The sequence below is a fragment of the Giraffa tippelskirchi genome, chromosome 1, assembly GCF_054371585.1.
Source record: "Giraffa tippelskirchi isolate mGirTip1 chromosome 1, T2T-mGirTip1v1.2.pri, whole genome shotgun sequence".
NCBI classification, from domain to species: Eukaryota; Metazoa; Chordata; class Mammalia; order Artiodactyla; family Giraffidae; genus Giraffa; species Giraffa tippelskirchi.
Window position 1 is genome coordinate 55,029,276 of NC_137275.1, and position 23,151 is coordinate 55,052,426.

Here is a 23,151-nt window from a genome sequence, read left to right on the forward strand (position 1 = left end):
AGAGGCCAGAGCTCCAACCAGGAGCTGTGCCTTTTATCAGCCTGGTCAAATGGCCACCGCCCTTCTATGGCCACCTACCCCAGCAGACCCCTCTGCCTTAGAATCTTAACAAAAGAATTTTTTAAAAAGGAGAGAACTAGGTTACACAATCTGGCTGTTGAACATTAGTAGGCAATCTACGACATGAAAATAAAATCTTTAAAACTTTCTAAAATGATAGATTGAAATAAACTCAATTTACTAAAAAAATTTTTTAATCACACTGAACTAATAAATCCAGTGTTCCCTTATACTGCTCCTGCCAGCAAATATCAGTATAGGAACCTAAACACATCAGTGCTCCAAACTCAATAATGGTAACAAAAATGCTACCACTTTACATTTGACATGCCTTTAGGCTTTCAAAGTACTTTCACATTTATAATTTAATGTAATTCCATGAGATAGGAAGAGCCAACACTACTGTAACCATTTTATAATCAAAGAACTAAGTACAAATGAAGTTACATGTTTCACATCACAAAGCTAGCTGAGCCCAAACCAGGTTCTTGGTTAATCTGGCAGAAGATTCAGATCCAAATTAACATTAAGAACTCTGGGGAACGTGGTGGGGAGGAAGAGATGAGGAACAACAGTGAGGGGGGAGGGACCAGGGAGAAAGGGTTCCTCCAACAGTAACACCTCCTCCCCAAGACAGCTACATGGAACCTAGTCTGAAAACCCTCGGATTAGCCTTGGCTGTATCCTAAGAGACAAAAAGAAGTGTGTCAAGGGACAAGCATGAGTCTACACTACAGGCAATCTTGCAATCTGAGGAATTCAAGTAAATCTTTGGAGAGCTACTGTTTCGCTGTGCTTTTGTTAACACTTTCTGATTAGGAATATTAAAGAAAGCAAATATCTACTGTTGAAAGTTTATGACCTCACTGGGCAAAGAAAAATCTTAATTTTAGTCAGTGGAACTTCATTTAAACTCCTCTTTTACATTATAACTCAACATGCAAACGCCTAAAAATAAACTTTAGCACATTCTATACAGGCTTTCCAGGTGGTGCGAGTGGAAAAGAACCCGCCTCCTAACGCAGGAGATTAAGAGACGCAGGTTGGATTCCTGGGTCAGGAAGATCCCCTGGAGGAGTGTATGGCAACCCACTCCAGTATTCTTGCCTGGAAAATCCCATGGACAAAGGAGCCTGACAGGCTATGGTCCATAGGGTTGCAAAGAGTCGGACACAACTGAAGTGACTTAGCATGCGCATGCATACAGGTATACCTTGTTTTACTGTGCCTATTAGCTTTACTGTCCTTCACAGATACTGCATTTTTTAGAAATTGAATGTTTGTGGCAATCTTGAATTATCAGATGATGGTTGGCATTTTTAGCAATCAAGGTTTTTTAGCTAAGGTATGTATGTCTTTTTTAAACATAAAGCTATTGCACACTTAAAAGACTGCACTGTAACATCTACACTATACTGCAGTGTAAACATTACTTTTATGTGCACTGAGAAATCAAAAAATTCATGTGATTCGCTTTACTGAGATATTCTTCTTATTGCATCTCCGAGGTCTGCATGCATTTCTTTGGAAGGCGCAAAGATGACGAGAAAGAGTCCTCCCATGACACCAGACTGATGGACAGCAATCAACAAGGCACAAAGCATCACAAGTGTGACCAGTGGGGTGGGGGTACCTCAAAAACCCACCGTGCTAAGGCAGGGTGTAAACTGACACCTTGATTGCAGAAGGAGAAAACAGACAAGCCTGGGAATGTATTGGGAAGGGAAGGAAGGATGTGGGAGCTGAGTGCCCAACATTCCCGTGGCGGGGTGGGGGGCAGGGGTAGTCACAAAGGCTCAGCAGAAGCACTGTTTGTAACACAAGGTGTTGTAAGCTGCTGAATGCTATTACAGGCTTCCTGGAATGGGGGATCCTCTGAAAACAGAGACAGGCATTACCATTTGAGTTTCCTAACCTGAGAACTTTAAAATCGGAGGATGATTTTGACTTGAAATCTCATTTCACCTCTTCTTCCACCAAACATGAAACTCAAGCCGGAATCCAGGCTCACATGGGGGGGTGGGCCTCACCTTCGTATCTTTTGGGGGAATCGCAGGCCTTCTGGGGGGTGGCCACCCGGAGAAAGATCTGCTGCCTCCATGAGTGTCTCCGTGTCTTCACAGGGGTCCCACTGGCATCACTGATGTGGTCGGCTTTGGACTCGAAGTCCCTAAAATTGAAGATAGTTGATTTATGACTGGTGGGGAGATACAAGCAGGTATTTTAGCTTGACTTTTTGTCTTTTTTAACCAAACACTAAATTATAAATTATCTCTGTACAAGCAAATATAACTAGATAATCACAGGTGTCAATCAAGCTGGTGGTGGGGCAGCAGTCCTGCAGAACTGCTTTCTGAAAGAGTGCTCTTTATGGTAGACTATGGCTATATGTCCTTAATTTATTTTTATTGTAAAAGGTATTACGAACTCTACTCCATTGGTCTTAGCTTCCAATTGGGCCTCTCTTGATGCCACTTTAGAAAAGAGAAATGGCCTAAAGGCGGGGGTGGGGTGGGGGGGTGGGGGTGCCATCACCAGGGTCACAACCTCCCCTAGCCTGCGTGTGAGGAGGTCTCCTTAGCATAGCCCTATGTCTCCAAGCATCACCCCCAAAAATAAATAAATTACACAGAACCAGCAAGGGCAATAATGATGCAGTTACTTGCTAATGATGACTTTTAATACCCATATGTTTTAAACTACAAAACAAAGTATATTTTTCAATAAACATAAATAGCAATCATTAAGTTTTTTCCTATTCATAGGACAACTTGGGAAACCTTTGTAGGCTGCATCTGAATATATACCCACAACTGAACAATCATCTGAACTTACATATCAAACATCCTGACTGATTTACTGGCAGCCATATATGCTTATCCAGAAATACTTTTATCACTTAGAGAAATGGTTAAGACTTTCTCTAATTTGCTGAAAATAACAAAATATAAATAAACTAATTCTAGTCAAAATTGGGTAACAAGTTGACTCCATATTTTTTAAATCCCATTCAGTAGAAAAAAGTATAAGAAAGAAGATATAATAGATCTAGTGAAAATGGTTTTGGAAATGGCAAAAGAACAGCTGAAAAATCCCTGTGTGTCTAACAAGCAACATATACACCCAGACTTGATGTATCTAAATTGAACCCTACCTTTGAGTGTTCATAAAGTCAGAGGTGTTATTTTCATCTACAGGAGCCAGAAATTTTAGAAAATTTGGCACAGAGGAAGAGGAATGAAGTTTTTTCCGCAGGGCATTACGGTAGGAGATGCTGAGAGTATGGTTGAAAAAAGAGTTTAGGATAAACACAAACACACAAACTGTAAAACAAAACCTTCAAAACAGAAGACACATTTTATACATCTAATGATAAGAAAATTAAAGCAAGTAAGAAGTCAAAAACAGTTTACAAATAAGATTTAACTTTCATTTTCAGTCAAATAAAATTCTACTATTTTAAATGAAAGGAATCAATGAACTAATTAACAAACATCAGTCCGTTCAGTTACACAAGATGAATAAATTCTAAAGATCTGCTGTGCAACACTGTGCCCTTAGTTAGTAATATGTGAATACATAAAAAATTCGTTAAGAGGATAGATCTCATTTTAAGCATTCTGACCAAATAAAAACAAAACCACAGCAATAAAATTCAGTCCATCATCCAAAATGATTCTTTCTTTTCAAAGTAGAAAAAATATTTTTTTCTAAGTTAATGAGGAAGTTTCTGAAACAGCACAAATTGCAACTTATATCATCAACCACATTGCCATTTAACTCTGTGTCTGTGTGGGTGGGTGGGTGGGTGGGTGGGTGTGTGTGTGTGTGTGTGTGAATGAGGAAGTTTCTGAAACAGCACAAATTGCAACTTATATCATCAACCACACTGCCGTTTAACTGTGTGTGTGTGTGTGTGTGTGTGTGAACGGCACAAATTGCAACTTATATCATCAACCACATTGCCGTTTAACTCTGTGTGTGTGTGTGTGTGTGTGTGTGTGTGTGTGTGTGTGTGTGTGTGTGTGTGTGTGTGTGTGTGTGTGTGTGTGTGTGTGTGTGCGCGCGCATACCAGAGCAGGGGAATGTGAAAAGAAATATCACACCTTGCCCTCAAGATTGTTTTCATAATAATTTTGAGGGAATTAATCAATGGTAAAATTAAATGGATTCAAATGATAGACTGAACATAAGAAAAGCACAACCAAACAAGCACACACACACACACACATGCGCGCGCGCGCGGTGGCCCCGGGGTCCTGTGTGGACATGCAGCACACCCTCTCTGCGTGACCATCCTGGGAAGACCAACGACACTGACTTGCCATGCGGGCGGCTCACCTCTTTGGCACGGCATTCCCACTCTGTTCTCCACTCGGGTTATGTTTGAGGTACTTAAAAAAATTAGGCGAGGAGGCGGAGGGGTTAAGACGAGGTGGAGGAGCAGGAGCTGAAGACTGACCTGAGGGACTTTGAGACTCGCCAACGGGTGGACAATTCCCACTAAACAGCAAGTAGAGAGAAGGCAGGGGAGTTAGAGGGAGGGGGAAGGAACCACGCTAGAAATGCAGAGGACACATGAAGAACACAGGAACTGTCACAGTTAGTGGGTGCTCTCCTCTTCAGCACCTTCATCCCCACTGGTAAAGCAGCTCAGTCAAGAGGGCGCCATGAAAGGTCCCGCCTGATCACTTCCCACACTTGGAATGACCCCAAGACATCCATTTCCTCCACTCCCTTCTTAGGATCTGACAGGGAAAAAAACTTAATTAAAAGCAAAGGCAAGCAAAACAAAATCCAGAGTTTTAGAAATACATCTCTCTTCAAAATGAACAATAAGCTGCCTTGACTTTCAAAGTCTCATTTCCTGTGCATAAGTGAGCAGAGAGGTCATGAGGGGTCACGCAGAGCAGAAGAGACATGCTGCAGGGAGATGGGAAGGACAGTCCCACATTCCCTCACCATCCACATCAAACACGACCCTACAGGAAGCTGCGTTCTTGGGGGAGAAGGGAAATGGATGGCCAGGGATTCTAATTTCCTGCCACCTCTGGCTTGTGTGAAACAGCAGGCTTTAGGAAGAGGACTAGGAATCTCCAGACAGGAAGGTTTCCATCATCGCTGAAATGCCAGAAAAAGAGGGATGGGAGTGCAGTGGAGAGGCAGAATAAAAGAAGTGTGTGCACAGGGTTTTAAGACACATGATGAGAACCCATAAAGCCTCAAACTATGCTTGTTGTGGCTCCATGGGTAAAGAATCCGCCTGCAGTGCAGGAGACAAAGGAGATGCAGGTTCAATCCCTGGGTTGGGAAGATCCCCTGGAGGAGAAAATGGCAACCCACTCCAGTATTCTTGTCTGGAAAATTCCATGGACAGAGAAGCCTGGTGGGGTACAGTCTATGGGGTCGCAAAGAGTTAAACACAACTAATCACATAGCACATTCATCTCTAGACCATCACAGAATTGAGTATTAGCTTCTGAAGCAGGTCATGCTTTGAGATCACAGTTATCCAGCCAAAGTCCGAAGAACCACTTAACTATTTTCAATAGCCAACTGAAAACAAAGCTGAATGACTCTATAGCCTCGTCTGAGATTGCTAGCACATGTCCTTCACCAGCAACGTATCAGAGCTCCTCCCCACCCCGTGTGGACATGACAAGTCCTGGTTTCTGTGGTCACTGGCCGGAGGGAGGCAGCAGCTGTACACAGGTGTGGCCTATTTCATATTTACAAGGTGACAAGTTTCAGATTTTTGAAGTCATTTTTACAGACACCCATGTCCATCCATGATCTCTGACACTGGTCAAATTAACTGCCATGGGACCCGTGAAGGAAGTGGAACTTCTGCTGCTGTACTGCTGACCCAGCTCTAGAAGCAGGACATTCCAACTGCTCGCTACAGCCCAATGTATTAAACTCAGTAAGTGTTACTGGAAGAATCCAGAATTCTCACATTGGAGGCGATTTTAGAGACTGTCTATTCCAATCATGTCCTGCAGTGAAGTGAAGTAACTCTGCCTGTTAGGGACCAAGCAGGGACAGAATCCCCACATCACTGTGGCCCAGGCCCCCACCTTCAAACAAGCACTCTCCTGCCCACCTGCTCGCTGCTCTCCTCTAGGCCAGTGGCAGAGTTCCCGGTCAGGGCTGCCTCTCAGACCACTATGCAACTCAAGGGCCATTTCTGCTCATCTTACCTGCTTCCTTACAGTCCCTGCACTTGGACAAGTCACGAGTATCTCTTACAACTACATCTCTCCCAAGGGAGGAAGGTGAGAGGGACACGTCACTGATTTTTCTCTTTTTAAGCCAAGAGTGAAACCAGACTCAAGTTTCTTTTTCACCCAACAGACATGCCTGGGATGCACATACCTGGCAGTAACATATGCCCCAGCTATTCATACAACAAATCAACATTTTCAACAAATCTTACTTTCGTTCATGAGGCGTCTCTGTGCTCACTGAGTGATACCTCACAAGTTTCCTTTGCGAGACCCCTGGAGACCCTCGCACCAGCTGTGGAGGCTCCTGGCATTCCACGGGGACGTGACTCAGGGTGTTGGCGCGCCTTCGGAAGCCCTGCTTGGGTGAGAGCAGGGCTGGCTCTTCCGTGGGTTGGCTGTCCGAGTCGCTAGACAGGTCGTCCGAGGAGCCGAGGAGCCTGAAGCAGCTCTCGGAGATGGGCAAGGCCTCCTTTTCACAGCCAGACGGCTCCTGGTAGCAAACAGACAGCAGATCAGACATATCACAGGGCACTGGTGGCATTTACAAATCTCTGATTCCAGTGGCAGGAAAACATTTCAATATGTAAGCACATCTTCTGGTCATAATGCCATCCAGAATCTACCAAAAAAGACAATAAAGGCCCATTAAGTGCCTCCTCGGCGGAGACAAAATGCTAGTGTGCAGGACAAACAGGAAACTGCCCAAGCGCAAGTGTGAAGAACACAAATTATAACAAGTAACTTCCCTAAGCAAAGCCAAAATAGTTCTCTTTGCAGAAAACAAAACTCTTCCCTACTGCCTATAACAAGTCTAGTGAGTGCTGTGTAACCTGTCTGCACTGTTTAAACAAATCTTTATCTTGGCTAAGGGTGTTCATACATGTGATACCCACATTTTAAGGCTCTCTGAATTTGAGCTAATGTTTGGATTTAACTGGGTAATCTTGAGTGTTAAAAATTACATCCTACATTATTCTTAGATATGGAAAATATCTCTCTAGGCACTTATTGACATGATTCAGGGAAAATCACTTCACTTCTTCCTGCACTGCAATTTCCTCATCTGTGAAAGGGTACAGTGAAAATTTATCTCACTGGGTTTCAGGATTAAGCAAGATAATACAGCCAAAAGTACTTGTCCACTGTAAAATGTTATGTAATATAAGTTATTATTTTATTAGGCGCTCCATGAATTTCCTAAGTGAGTCCTCAACCATTTGTTAGGACTCACAACAATATTTTAATATCATAGGCTCTCAAGATGCATACTTTTTCAAAGGAATGAACTATCACCACTCACATGTAGTACTGCATGCCCAGGATATGGCTGAGGGGGTAATGGCGGGGGGGGGGGGGATGTATTTTTCTCAAATCAAAAAGTACAAAATAGGAAGTATACCAGCTTGTCCCTACTGAAATTGCTAGAAGGGATGAATAAGTCAACATGAAAAGAGCGAATGCATCAAATGGTGGACTGGAAAATCTAAATTCCATCTGTCCATCTGACCTGTGAGTAAATGCCTCTTAGATAACAGGCATTAAGGATTTTAATTTAAAAAAATTAAATTTACGTTTTTTAAGGAGAGAGGTTAAAAGCACTTAATGTTACAGGAATTAGATTTAAAAAGCTTAATTTCCAATACCTTATGAAATGTTAATCATTCTAAATACAATGTAAATTTTTCACTCTTAGGACTCTACAGTTACAAAGATTCTTTAAAGGTTTAAAAATGTGTCTAGGACAATCCACCATGAAAACCTATTCACCTCAATTCTCATTAACACCCCTCCAAATTATGTGAAAGAACTAACCGTTAGATTCGTCTTACACCTGAAAGGGCCAATGGATGGTCAAAGAACATAGTGATATCAATTTAGCAGTCTGCCATAACTTTTTAAAACAACAGAAAATACCAGTATGTATCATACACCGTTTACAGTAAATATTGTTTTATAAAATTTTATCTTACGTGTGAGCATGTATGTATGTGTGTTTGTGAACCATTTCACAATGTTGTTATGGTCTAAAAACTTGGAAAGCCACATGCCCAAAGCGGAGCTCAGAGCAACGTTGATTCCTGTGGTAAGGGGCTGGCCTCCACAACAACTCCTCCTCTTCCCATTCCAGGGCACTCTGCCCTCCCCAGCATAAAACCCTAAATCCACTTTGCTGGTGGTTAAAAAGGTGAGCTAACCGGGCTTAAATATGTTTGTGTGTTTAGAAGGCAAAAAATGAAAACAATGACATCATAGACACAGGTTTGTTACCAAAAAGAACTGTTGGCTTGCTTCTCATCACAAAGCTGTGCTTCGTGGCAGACATGGAAGGGTGAGGCTTATTTATAAAAACCACGATGCTTAATTATAATCACAGAGTCAGTTAAAGGACACAAGAATTTAAGCTGCATACTTCTCAGAATTCACAAACTCATGTTTGAGGTTTTCCCAATTTAAATTATTTTTAATATTTAATTTAGATTTCATTGGAAAACCTACTAAAGAAAAATCCACTGACTGGCTTGTGATTAACTAGATCTCAGTGGCCTGAAATTGTGCATTTAGCTCTTCGCTATGGAAGAGCCCTTTGCTTTGCCAAGCACAACTTGTCTGCCAGACCAGAACTGCAAGACCAGCCCTCCACCTGTATCATGAAGTCTGGAAGCACCAAACGTTTCATGATGGCAGCTATGAGGCTTCCTTGGTTCCTTCTGATAGGCCCTGTGTATAGGAGACGAGCAATACCCATTTGTTGGTTTCTTCAGGGTGCATATAAGAAGAAACGTGCTTACTTTGCTGGTGTTACTGAACATGCTAGACACGGAGCTGTCCAGATCCAAACTGGCTGAATGTTCCTGGAGGCCTCTGGCTTTATTACCCTATGGAAAGAAAAGCCATGAAGTTACGACTCCTGAGGCTTCTGCAAAGACATTTGCTAGAAGCAATCTGGTCTATTTAATAAGCCAAGGAAAAGTGCATCTGAGAAATGCTGCTGAGCACATATGTGCATTAAGACAATCAACATTTTTTTTTTAAACTAAAAAGCAAGAGAGCTCCAGAAGAACATCTATTTCTGCTTTATTGACTACACCAAAGCCTTTGACTGTGTGGATCACAATAAACTGTGGAAAATTCTGAAAGAGATGGGAATACCAGACCATCTGACCTGTCTCTTGAGAAACCTGTATGCAAGTCAGGAAGCAACAGTTAGAACTGGAGATGGAACAACAGACTGGTTCCAAATAGGAAAAGGAGTATGTCAAGGCTGCATATTGTCACCCTGCTTATTTAACTTCTATGCAGAGTACATTATGAGAAACGCTGGGCTGGAAGAAACACAAGCTGGAATCAAGATTGCCGGGAGAAATATCAATAACCTCAGATATGCAGATGACACCACCCTTATGGCAGAAAGTGAAGAAGAATTAAAGAGCCTCTTGAGAAAAGTGAAGGAGGAGAGTGAAAAAGTTGGCTTAAAGCTCAACATTCAGAAAACTAAAATCATGGCATCTGGTCCCATCACCTCATGGGAAATAGATGGGGAAACCGTGGAAACAGTGGCAGACTTTATTTTGGGGAGCTCCAAAATCACTGCTGATGGTGACTGAAGCCATGAAATTAAAAGATGCTTACTCCTTGGAAGGAAGGTTATGACCAACCTAGATAGCATATTGAAAAGCAGAGACATTACTCTGCCAACAAAGGTCCGTCTAGTCAAGGCTATGGTTTTTCCAGTGGTCATGTATGGATGTGAGAGTTGGACGGTGAAGAAAGCTGAGCGCCGCAGAATTGATGCTTTTGAACTGTGGTGCTGGAGAAGACTCTTGAGAGTCCCTTGGACTGCAAGGAGATCCAACCAGTCCATCCGAAAGGAGATCAGTCCTGGGTGTTCATTGGAAGGACTGATGTTGAAGCTGAAACTCCAATACTTTGGCCACCTCATGCAAAGAGTTGACTCACTGGAAAAGACCCTAATGCTGGGAAGGATTGGGGGAAGGGGGAGAAGGGGATGACAGAGGATGAGATGGCTGGATGGCTGGATGGCATCACCGACTCGATGGACATGGGTTTGGGTAGACTCCGGGAGTTGGTAATGGACAGGGAGGCCTGGCGTGCTGTGATTCATGGGGTCACAAAGAGTCGGACACGACTGAGCGACTGAACTGAACTGAATTGAAACATTCCAAAGCACCCTGAAGATTAGTCATTTGACAGGAATGATGGGCAGGAGAGGAGACAGAGCATCTAGAAGAAAAGCAAGCGCTGAGTGTACACGCTCAACAACTCTCCTCTGAGTAACACAGTGTAGTGAACTGCCAGCCTATGACACGCAAACCACAATCTCTCCGTTTGGGAGCTCTCAAAGGCAGGCCCACTCCAACTCCAGTTTTGTAAATGAACCAGTTTTAATGATCTGTAAGGATGCTGTAAAATCTCAGAAACATCTTTGCACAAAATAAAATTTAACAAAAAAAAGTTTCAGTTGGAGTGGTTCATGAAATGAAAGAGAATAGTAAAAAGATATTATAAGTTCCAAAAAGGTGTGAAACTTTTGAGAGAAAAGAGAACTTTGATTTCTCAGAAGTGCCATCAAGGTATTTACACTTATGCTGGCAGGGTGGGGAAGGGTGGTAGTCATTTGTTAAAGAACTCCCAGATTGGTACATATGTTCTTCCTGGAGAGCTCCCAGTCACAAACTTTTTCTGTAAAGTCCCAGATTAGTAACCTCTCCATGGCCACGAATTCTGCACTTACAATGTAGTGGCACTCAGGTTCGATTCCTGGTTGGGGAACTAAGATCCCACAAAAACAACAACAACAACAACAACCAGGAGATGAATGGCATTTGACCCAAGGGCCATGGTTTGCAGATCCTGCTATAAACAGTTCCAGACACATAACAATAGCAGCTAACAAAGACAATTTTTACACTGTACCTAGTGATGATAGGGAGAACAGAACCCACACCTCGGTGTACCTAATCCATGCTCTTTACAGGGTCTGGCCAACAAATAACATTCCTCTGGGAGACAAAAATTCCATTGAATATAATACAAAAGAGTAGAGAATTTTTTTAACCCTAAGTTATAAACTGAATTTTAAGGGTAGATAACATTTTTCTAACACTGAGAAGACACGAGCAAGGCTTTACCCTTTTATACTCTATGATGAACACTGATGGAATGAAAGCAAAGAACTGAATTTCATGCTCTCTCAACAAGGGATTTAACTGAAATTAGGAGGAATTACGTCACTTACCCGGGACAAAATACTTTCTAAAGATTCTGTTAAAGACCTCTTCGCTTTGTTTTTCAGCATATCTAGCCTAAATCGAGTGGCACTTGATGGTAATTCACTTCCAATATTCTCTGCTGCAATCTGTGACGCCTAAAAAGTGAAACAATGGAAAGTTAAGCCACTTAGGTCTTCCTTCCCTCCTTCTTTCCTTCCTTTTTAAAGGACTGAAAAATTTCTAGGATGCATTTTTTTGATCCTAGGTCGTATTCTTTCTGTGACTTCATCTGCTCCTTGGTGACATGACTGCAAGTCTGGGAAATAACTTTGCCTCAAAGAGTTGCACTACCCACTCCAAACAAAATGGAAAAGCGCTTAGAAACCAATCAGTTCCCAAAGAGTTTAGAGCTCAGGCTCCGCAGATGGATGGGAGACGTGAGATTCACTAGCTATGGCCTTGCGCAAGTTACTTCCTCTGAGCCACAATTTCCTCTTCCGTAAACTGAAACCAACCTCAAGATCTAATCATAGGACTGTGTTATGCGATTAAAGCAGGTAAAGCATCAAAAACAATGGGCTCAGCTTCCAGTACAAAGGTGACTATGATTAGCTTTCCAAATTAAAGTAACAACTTATTTTGGGGGGTGTTTCAGAAGGTGAGACAAAATAAATCTAATCAACTGAAGAATCCATCCTGCCTACAATAATCTCGTCATCCCCTCCCATAGAGTTCTTTTTCCTCTCTCCTATAGTTTCCATCCTCTCATTATTCACTGTCCTCTGCAACCCAGTCTCTCCCTTAACTGACCATAACATGAAATGACAACATAAAAGTTTGTCAATCACAAAATAAAATTTAATGTTACTTATTAGAGCTATGCTTAAAAAATAATAATGAAATAAAATAAAACTCTCTAGATTAAACTGTTTCTTCTGTGGATTCTTACCTGAATGCTTCCTCCTAGATGATGATTTTGTTAGAAAAACACACAACCACATCCTCCATTACTCTAAACACCAACTATCCTTTGTTGTTATATATTTCAAGCATACAGAAAAGTGTGCAGATTAATACCTTAAATGCCTTCATATCACTCCTAGCTTTGGCTAAGTTAACATTTTGCAGGTGTCGAGAAGAACAATGATGAGCACAGGCTCTGGCATTCACTCAAAAAATTATATACCCTGGGTGAATGTGTTATTAGTCGCAGTTTGGTCCTGTCCAATCATTTACCAACAATTAGAGCCTATCCAGGCTCAAGTCAGTCTCTACAGCAAAGGGAATTATCCACAAAGAACCCACAGGGGCTTGCATTCGACTCAACACCAGTTCACTCCTGAGAAGCTGAAGACTTGCTTTCAACCAAAATTTCACAAAGGAGAAGCATTCTGAATAATTCTGATATATAAAGAAAATACTGGCTAAAAGATTGGTAGTATGTAGCAGATCCTTCAGAGACAGAAGAAAAACTACACTGTGGTTTTCTTTTTATAAACCAAGCCATAACAATCTCTGTATACTTAATGCAATGTTTCTTCTAGTCTCCTCTATTGTCTAAAAAGGTTCTTTCCTATGTCTATCACCATAATTCAAATGTAATCTGAAAAGACAATCTTTAGAAAATAATTCACATTTAGAAAATAACACAGTCCTTGTTTATTTTAAACTAAGCATCTAGAAGTTTCTCCTTTGAAGCTGATGCTGGTTTTTAGATAAGCTTCCAGTTTGGGGCTCTAGAGTGAATTGTACTGCAGTCCCCATACTGCCCATGCCAAGACTGAGGGGTGAACTCTAAGCATGAACATTTGGAGCCAAGGTTTAAATTTTGAAGCTAGGATGAAGTTCTCAGCTCAGAACCCACCATCCAGTGGTGTCACAGAGTATCCAGCAGCAGCCTTGTTCACAATAACCAGCACCTAAAATTAACTTTGGTGTCCATCAAAAGGAGAATGGAGAAACAAACTGTGCTGCTGACGCAATGGAATAAAAAGGAACATATTACTGATTTATGCAACAACAAGGATGAATATCAAAAATATCCTTGTATTTTTTTTCCAACTCCACACCCCCAACATGCTAAGTAAAACAGAAGCTCTGTATCTCAGCAGCATATAAACCAGGCCAATACTGTATGCGATTTATCAGTAGTGCTATCTTACATTCACACTGCATTTTTAGTACAAAGAACTTCCAGGCACTTTATGTAATTGTGAAAGAAGCTGTACAATGTCACTCTCATTTTATCAGGGAGAAAGGTGAGATGTCAGGGCCTGGCTCCCTGCAGCTCAAAGAGCTCATTCAGGTAGCAGCATTCACTCGACGCCCTACTCCAGCCCCCTGTCAGAGCAACCACTCTGCCCCCACCACAATGACACAGACAGAAACTTGCCTCACCTTTTCCAAGCACAATCTAAACATTTCCAAATTTTCCCTACATGTGTAACAAGTGAAAACAAATTGCAGAGGGGAAAACAGGTTTCAAAGCTTCAGAAAATCCTCAAGACTCTGTTCTACAGTGTCCTGGTGAAATTAGACAAAGAGAAAAAATGCCATACCTGTTTTATCTCCCCAATATGGATGTGAACTTTTTGCTTCTCTTCATATAAACATCTCAGGAAAGAAATAATCAATTCATTCTCTCGTTGCTCATTTCTTGGTCTCAATTTCTTAAAGTTAAAAAAAAAAAAGAATATTTTACATTAATTTTTAATTGTCACCAAGACTGCTAAACCATCCATTTGAAAATGCTCAGCTGTCATCCATCGACTAGTGCTTCACCCAATCATCTCACTAGGGGGCACCAATGATCCTAAAAGTGAAGATAAGTTTTAAAAAGAAACAGAAGCCAGTGGGCCAGATTTGGCTTCTGACCTCTGATGTCCTTATACCTAAAATAAACATTTCACATCAGATAGAGGCATAGTCAAAATATTTAATAAATACTCTTGAAAACATCAGAAAAGGACAAGAGCCATGATGCCTGCACATTTATAAACTCTTAAGCTTATAGAAAGGAAAATAGCAACTGATCCAGGGTCACGGCTTCTTTCACATATCAAACATGCTCGTCAGGAAGCATTTTCTGGGAGCCCCAAAAGGCATACACTTGCACACAAAATTTCACGGCACAGACTCACAATTTTTTTTCTCATATTTTAAAAATTCTTTGCATTCCTTTTATTTTTCGGGCAAGGTAGTGGCAAAGCACACTGGACTAGAAATCAGGTCATGTAGGTTCAAAGTACTGCCCAGAAGGGGGACCAAAGGCAACTCATTAAGCTCAGCCTCTCTGTCTGTTCAAATGAAGATTATGCACGCAATACACTCCAAGGTCTCCTCCAGTTCCCAGACTCTTTGGACTTGAAATAACAGAGTTCATGTTTAGAAGACCATCTAATTTAATGTATTCAATTATTTTCACTGAATATGAAGCAACCAAAACTGAATTACTCCGGAGATACACAAAGCTTGCAGTTTATGAACTTTAGAAATATACTTTTTTTATATATATAATGACAGTTTTCCACTGCCCTGCTCCTCTCTCTCCCTACCCCAAGCCTCTAGCTTGCCCTTTAAAACCAAGCCTGGGTGTATAATAAACAGATCAACTACACAAGCATCTGAGGCTGAATCAAGTCTGTTCTCAGCAGCCCAGCTAACTAAGAAACAAAGTTTATCCTCTGTGTCATAGACTCGAAAGACAGCCGAGGTAACACCTAACCCAGACCTTCTAACATTCCCTCTCTTAAAAGCAAAGATCATTTTAAATAAGCTGTTTCTGCTACTCAAGGAAATGGTAGTAAATGATCAGAAGAATTAACCCTGAAGTAAACTACAGACTTCAGTTACCATGTCAATACTGGCTCAATTGTAATGAAGGTACCACACTAAGACAAGACATTAATAGGAAAAACTGGCTTGAGGACGGGGAGGGGGCATGGGAAGTTTTATGGGAAATCTCTGTATTTCCATCCACTTTTCCTGTAAAACTACTCTAAAAAATAAGTCTATTAAAAAAAAAAAAAAAACTGTAAGAAAGAGAAGCAGACAGGAATTACGAAGCCTCTGAGCAGGTACCCGAGAGCTGACCCATTCTTTCTTTTCCTAATCTTCAGTGAAACTTTTGGGCATTCTCACAAGAAAATCTGTATTTTTCTTGGAGAAATTCTTCACAATCAATTATTTCCAAATATCAAAACAGCCCAAGAATGCAGCAGTAAGAGAGGAGCATTATTAGTACATTCTCTTTTCCTCAATATATACATGAAAGAAACTACTGGAATGGACAGAAAATGAGACTAAACCGAGCACAATGTACTCCCACAGCTGCTGGCCAGACACCGCATCACGGAGCTCATTAAATGTCACAAGGGAAAGACAGTGAGGCCGAGAAGATCATGTCTGTGGTATCACACAAGGTCAAGAAATAAACGCTTCCTTAAAATAACTGAAACATGACTACGGGCTACCCTTCCATTGAGTGAAGTCTCTCGAATGCCTCCCAGGGAACTTCACCATTCTCCAAAGGCGAAAATCATTATTTCCTGAAGGTGACCTAATCTTATAAACATTCATGAGTCAGAGAGACAGGTCTAAGGAAAATAATGGGGACTCAAGTTGGATAATATTGCTTTGCAGTCAAAATTAACTTGCTTATTCAAAATTAACCTATGGAGTCAGGTCAAGAATCAGGATGGCAGTTACCTGGGGCAGGACCAAGCTGGGGCTCTGAGGCTGGAAATGCTCTATTTCCTAACATGTGTGTTGCTGCAAGGTGTACTCATCCTATAAAAATTCACTGAAATACAGTCAAAATTTTATAATAACTATAAAGTTGTTAAATATATTTATTATATATAATGACTATAAACCTTTAAAACTGATATACTATATATTATATATTATGTATAATATATAATATATATACACTATATAATTATATATATATACACTATATAATTATATATTGTATATAACTATAAGCCTTTAAAAACTGCAGTATAATTATATATAATATATATATTATTTATATATATATAGTCATTATGTATGTAATATCTATAAACCTTTAAAAATTGTGAATCACTACATTGTATACCTGAAACTTATGTAATATTATACATCAACTATACCTCAAAAAAAGTTTACTTCATGGAACTAAACACCACTGATTTGTACGCTTTTCTATTGTTAGCTCATTTTTTAAGAAAGAACAATACAAAACAATTGTCTGTTAAAAGTAACAAAGCCAATTTTGTTATATGTTTCTTAACTTCCTCTCTATGAGGTGTGGGGCTATAAACCAGTTACAAAAGCAATATGAGAGTCAGTTTCCAACACTGTCTATGAACCAGCGTGCTGAGAAGGTCTATAGTCTTCTGAGGAGTCTACTTAAAATGCTTAGTTGGACAATGACATCTTTTTAAAAAATTATAATGAAATCTTGTACAAATCATTTTAAAACCGTGGAAAAACCCAACTAAGTTCCTATATATTCTGTTCAAGCAGGGAAAAAAAGCTCCTCTAGCTATTAATCTTTAACTTGTAAAGTCATGTCATGTTATTTAATCCATTATCGACATTTATTGAGTATACATCTACTTGGTTTACTCAGTTGAGTATTAAGTCATTCCTTGAAATACACTCAATCAGATGAAGAGAATTTGACTTTTGAGACATTTTCTTTACTAGCCCTACTCAGCTTGAAAGCAATTTCTCCCCAGGACAACCGACATGATCTCAGCACACCCTGCCAGCAGGAAACAGCACAAGGACAGAGCCAGACCCTGCCAGCAGCGAGGCTTCTCACATGTCCGCTTAGATGTGTTTGGAAACTACATTTCAAAAAGGTCATAAATTTTAAAAAGTGGCTCTGCAGTGTCATGAGTTCTCTTAGAGAAGGGTTAGCACATCCACAGGCCCATCTGGCACCAAGGCCTCCTCTCAGAGCTCAGAGTCAAAGCCGGCTTGTTGGCAGCAGTGATAAACCTCAGCATCACTGCACAGTAATTAATTTCTTTTCCTTTATGGTTCCATTTGGGTTGCACTTTTTTCCCCCATGAAACATTTATTTACAAAAACAAGTGACTATGTAAGCTTTGTGCTTAGTTGCTCAGTCGTGTCCGACTCTTTGAGACCCTGTGGACTACAGCCCACCAGGCTCCTCCGCCCATAGGGATTCTCCAAGCAAGAATACTGGAGTGGGTTGCCATGCCCTCCTCCACAGGATCTTCTCGACCCAGGGATTTAATCCAGGTCTCCCACACTGCAGGCAGATTCTTTACCATCTGAGCCAACAGGGAAGCCCAGTGCATGCTTTAAGTACAATTATTTCAATAGTAATTACATTTGTTTTATAAAAACTTGCCCTTGGAGAATTCCTCAGAAACAACTTTTCTCCAGGAAATACTGAAAGGAAAAATATTAACCATTCTGTTTATAAGAGGTCTCATGACAGTGCAAAGCCACTTTTTCCTTGTGATCCATTCAAAATGCATGATTGTCAAATGCATTAGCAGGCACTACTACCTAAAAAGAAACTAGTGACTTGGCTTATATAATATTTTATAAAAAAAAAGAACAGTCATTGAGGAAATAACAAGACTATCAATAAGCCATCAGAAGACAAGATCCATATTAAGTGTGTATTATTCAAAGAAGAGCCACGCCTACAAGGATGAAGGACAAAGTACAAGCTGGCTATTCAAAGCCAATGAACAATATGACTTCTTGGTCTTTAATCAAAAAATTACAGAGCCTGCTACAACAACACACAGGTATTCCAGTATATTAACTGAATGAATTTTTTAAAGCAAACTTCTCTCACTGATTTTTCTCTAAAGTCTCTTTGTTGTAATATATTGGAGTGTCTCTAACTCACATGGATCAAAGAGAACCTCAGAATCACATCCATCAGGAACTTGTCACTGCTGCAAAACAATAGCTGGGGTGTTACCTTCCCTGATTCACCACACTGTTTGGGGGAAAGTTACACAGTGCTGTCTAAATGAAAAAGAAAGCAAAGTCACATTAGGGAAGGAATGAATCTTCTATGCTTGCTAAAGAGACTTGATGGCACTACAACAAAGTAAGCCAGCATCAGATGAAAAAGGCCCCAGCTCCCATCACAAATGCATTAACCATCAGAAGCAAATTGTCCATCCCTTTAAGAATTCTAAGTACCAATCACATTAAGTCTGTCTGAGAGTACTGTGTACTTAGAACTCTAAAGATCCTTTAAGAAAATTAAGTAGTGTCTCGATTCAGAAGAACACAAGAAAGTTTAAAAGCAACTAATAATTGCGAAAATGACCTTCTAAGCTATTTCTAAAATTCAAACTCTTTCTAATTCTACTGTAGAAGACCAAGGAAAGGAGAACTTAGAACATGTGATTAAAAAGAAAAAGACAATTCTTCAATTTCTCACTCTTAACAGAAAACAGATCATGGGCCCTGTCTGTAGCCTTTGCCCCAGTGAGGAGGAAGAGAAAACTGACAACCTAGACTTACTGGCCTTCTCGCTTTGTTTGAAGACTCCTCTGTGTGCAAAGCCCTTGCCACTCTCCTCGTTACAGGAGACTTAAGCTTTGTTCTGCTGTGATCGCCTCCCGAGAAAAAGTGCCACAAAACCACAGAAAACGTCCCCTTGCGAAAGCGGACATGACATTTTTGATGAGCTCATCAAAGATTCATAATGAACGGCCTACAGGCATCCCAGCACACGGAGCATGGTCTCCCCGAGATACGTGCATCTAAATGCAAGGATGAGAGCGCATTTCCAGGGTGAGAGCAGGAAACCACTGAGCTTGGGTTTTGTCCTATATTTTGTTTTTATGCTTAGGTTTGATATACTATATAGTGTAGGCAACATTTAAATGTATTTTCAAAACTGAAAAAAAAAAAAAAAAGAGCGAGGAGGGAAACTTACATTCAATTTCATGTACAAAATGTTATATCCTTAAGACTCCCACACTGAGGTCTGAAATCCTGAGTGGGATGGAGCTGGCAGAAGTCTCTGGGGAGAGCAGTGCTGAGGGACCAAAGTCCAGGGTCCTCTGTCTCCCAGGCTGAGGCTCTTTCTACTTTATAATTTCCTTCCTCTCATTCCTTAAGAGAGCGCTCCCCTGGTTTAGTAGTTTTCACATGAAAGCCAAGTTCTGATAGGAGTCTGCAATACTGACCTTGCCCTTGTCCTGAAGCTGTTAAAGCTCAAACCAAGAGGAACTCAGGCCCACTTCCTCAGGGCTCCGACAGGTCTGCTTTACTATTTTTTATGATAACATTCCACAGAGAAGCTGCCTTTTTTTTTTTTTCCCTTTCTGGAAATTAAAAACCAGTACTGTACCTGAACCTCCTCAAAAATAGTTGCTTGCTCCTGATTAGTTAATGTTGTCAGGTGCTTCTGGAGTTCTAGTTTGGTTTTAGAAGAATTCATTCCTATTAAGAAAAAAAAAAGAGACCTGAGAACACACTACGTAACAGTTTCGACGTAGAGTTAACACCTTCCATTCTCACTCCCTCTCTTACATGCTTTCCCTCCCTCTTTAGGCTTCAGAGGTTTTATGGAAATTCTAATCAATAATAATGTCAGTTATGATGATACTGACAAGTAACAGTTTTTGATTGAGCCCTCATGTGCTAGATGCCAACTTAAAAATCAGGTTTGTATCATTTCATTTTATACTAGAACAATCTGATAAAGAGGACTTGATTAGCCCCATTTTACAGTTAAGAAAACTGAGACCCAGAGAGCTCACAAGACTCCCAAAGACCAAAACACTGGACTCTACTTCAGCTTTGTGTGGTTCCAAATCACTTTTTTTCTGCCACTACTCCACGTTAAAACACCGCACACAACTGGAACACTGTCCTCAGAAAACGATAAACCCTTGTGAGTGTTTATATGTAAACTAGACAATCTCCCTTAAGGAAAAACCACTACTATCCCATCTGAAAACTGACCAACATTCTCCTGCAGGTTAGGCTCTTTCACATAAAAGTGATTCACGTGACCAACAACTTTCCTTTCACCACCACATGCACTTTTCACTTTCATGCACTGGAGAAGGAAATGGCACCCCACTCCAGTGTTCTTGCCTGGAGAATCCCAGGGACGGGGGAGCCTGGTGGGGTGCCGTCTATGGGGTCGCACAGAGTCGGACATGACTGAAGCGACTTAGCAGCAGCAGCTTATTAATAGTCTTATGACCACATAATTAACATTACAGAGGATTCTGAGGGAAAGTCATTAAAATAAAGCTGCTGTTTTAGTGCCCATCAGAATCTGGTACTTCAGAACGTTCCTTCTCCACATATATATGGCTCAGATCCTGCTTTGCCTTCCCCTGGGGCCAAAGATAAACGACACACATGATGAGATTTGGATGACAGGATTTGCCAACCTATCACGGAAAAAAACTATGCCAATGACTTTTAGGGCAGTCCTGTCCCTATCCACTCACCACCCCATCTCCTCCTCCTGAGGGTGAGCTACTGGGCCAGGCTCTGGGCCAGATTTATCTACATAATGAAGATGGCCAGACGGGACATCTCAGAAATCAAGAACAGGGACTTGGAAATCAGGCTTCTGTTTTACAGATGAGTTTGCTGAGGTCCAGAGAAGCCAGGCAGCTGACCGGTCAGGAAGCCAATTAGCAGCCAAGCCTGTCCCAGAGCCAGCACTCCCTGCTCTCCCTGCCCCACCCCCTGCCACAGAAGGCAGGGACCCCACCCCTCTCAGCAAGCTGTGGCAAGGCCACTGCCCCAGTTCAAACCACTGCAGCCTCTAGAAGTCCTTCCAGAGGTACTCCCCCACCACCTTTTCTGTGGCCAAGAAAACCCTAAAAGGCCACCATAAAAATAAAAGCCAGTATTTTTTTTTTTAATGACTGCTGTGCCACTTTACGGAACACCACATGATCTCATCAACCCTCAAGATAATCCTGGAAGTGGGCACTATGTACAGTAATCCAAAGGTCCATAAGTGAAGAAACTGAGGCACAATCAAGTCAAATATTTTGTCCAGTGTCATCAGCTACGTAAGGGACAGAGTGAGAATCTGACCCACTTGATCTGCCTCCAGAGACCACTCCAGAACACTCCACTGCCTCCCTTTACCCACACACAGTCAAGTCACCTGACACCGGTGACTTCAATACCAAAGTGAACCGCTCAGTGAAATAAGTCAGGCAGAGAAAGACAAGTAGGGCAGATTTTCACTTATACGTGGAATCTAAAACACAAATATAACAAGACACAAATAGACTTACAAAGAACAAGCTAGTGGCCGTAGGGCAGAGGGGAAGAGGGAAGGGCAAAATAAGTGAAGGGGACTAAGATGTACCAGCGGATTAAACTACCAGTTATAAAATAAATAAGTCACAGGGATGTGATGTATGGCAAAGGGAATGCAGTCAATAATGTTATGATGACACTGTATGGTATACAAGATATAAAAATACTGAATCACCATATTGTACACAGACACTAATAATATTGGAAGTCAACTATTCTTCAATTTAAAAGAGAGAAGTGATTAAAGGTGCAGAAAGGACAGCTCGATTTGTCAGAGCACAGTTCATTCAGCTACTCCTCTGGCAAGCTGTCAGGTCACACCAGCCAGGGAAACAGCGATGCCTTCACTGCACTAACTACTTACAGGCTGAATCAAAACAGTGTTTACATTTATGAGCAAAATTAGCACTCAGAAGTCATTAAACAAAAATCCTCCCTGCATATGGATGTCAATGATACCGTCTAAGCATCCTCTCGTGGACACACTTGTACTGTTTGATGAAACATTCACGTATGGAGGAAAAACCTCAAGAAGAATTAGACTCATTATACATACTTCTAACAATCTCAGGTGAAATCATACAATACAGTCTACTCTTCATATTCAGCAGGTATACAGAGATCCTTAGGCAGTTTCATCTTTGTCTTCAGGAGCTCTCAATTCATTAGGTCCTTTCTGCCCCACCTCAAATCAAAGCTGGTCCTCCAGGCCCCATGCCTGCTCTTCACTGTGCACCCTCCGTGGGGCTTCTCAACACTTTCAGCTGCTCCGGGGGTTTCTGCAGCAAGAAGGCAGCACTCCCGTGATGCCAAAGGTTTTACAGGCGAGAAGGGCAGCAAGTCAATCTGCCTTCATGCTGGCCGCCAGAAAAAGCTCTTATTAAAGGGAGCGCTGATGAATAGCTTTGCTTTGCCGAAGGCAAATTTACTTGGAGAGCAAAAGGAAACCTCAGTTCAACTTTTTCTTTTTAGTGAAAGTGTAATTTATTCCAAGAATTCTCAAAATGCTCCTCTAAACTTTAAAATAAGCAAAATGTTATATAAATACTAGCAGTCGTAGAGAGTCCAAACACAGAATCTGCACAGCTGCCCCTCTTACGTGTTTTAAGTATCCAATGGCACCCACAAGTACAGTCTATTTATTCTGCTTTATGGATTCCAGAGCATATTAACTACATCAATTGATTAAGAAAACAGTTTTTAAGTCTTTCTTTTTGTGGCCATGTCATTGTTCCTCTCCACTGTTTATGATGTTCCTGGCCAGATCATAACTTCCTATTAGAACCACTGTTAAGGGTATATACAATGAGCTTTAATAAACTATTTCATTCTACTTG

General features: G+C 41.1%; 1 protein-coding gene across 47 annotated transcripts in view; it reads right to left on the reverse strand.

Annotated features, from left to right (window-relative positions):
• The window catches only part of TBC1D1 (TBC1 domain family member 1), a 226,326-nt gene that overhangs the window by 85,792 nt on the left and 117,383 nt on the right, over positions 1-23,151 (reverse strand). For 13 of the 47 annotated variants that reach the window (XR_014082781.1, XR_014082786.1, XR_014082790.1 and 10 more), the window contains 6 exons: positions 19,866-19,957; positions 14,077-14,187; positions 11,545-11,673; positions 9,077-9,163; positions 6,497-6,777; positions 2,091-2,230 (listed from right to left, as the gene is read on the reverse strand). Coding sequence is in view for 22 of the 47 variants with exons in the window: in XM_081592993.1 (XP_081449119.1) it covers positions 2,091-2,230; positions 6,497-6,777; positions 9,077-9,163; positions 11,545-11,673; positions 14,077-14,187; positions 19,866-19,957 (840 nt within the window). In the remaining 25 variants the exon portion in view is untranslated. Of the gene's footprint in view, positions 1-2,090; positions 2,231-3,214; positions 3,335-4,401; positions 4,564-6,496; positions 6,778-9,076; positions 9,164-11,544; positions 11,674-14,076; positions 14,188-19,865; positions 19,958-23,151 lie in introns of those variants that run through there. The other 34 variants (XR_014082757.1, XR_014082775.1, XR_014082778.1 and 31 more) reach the window with 8 other exon arrangements.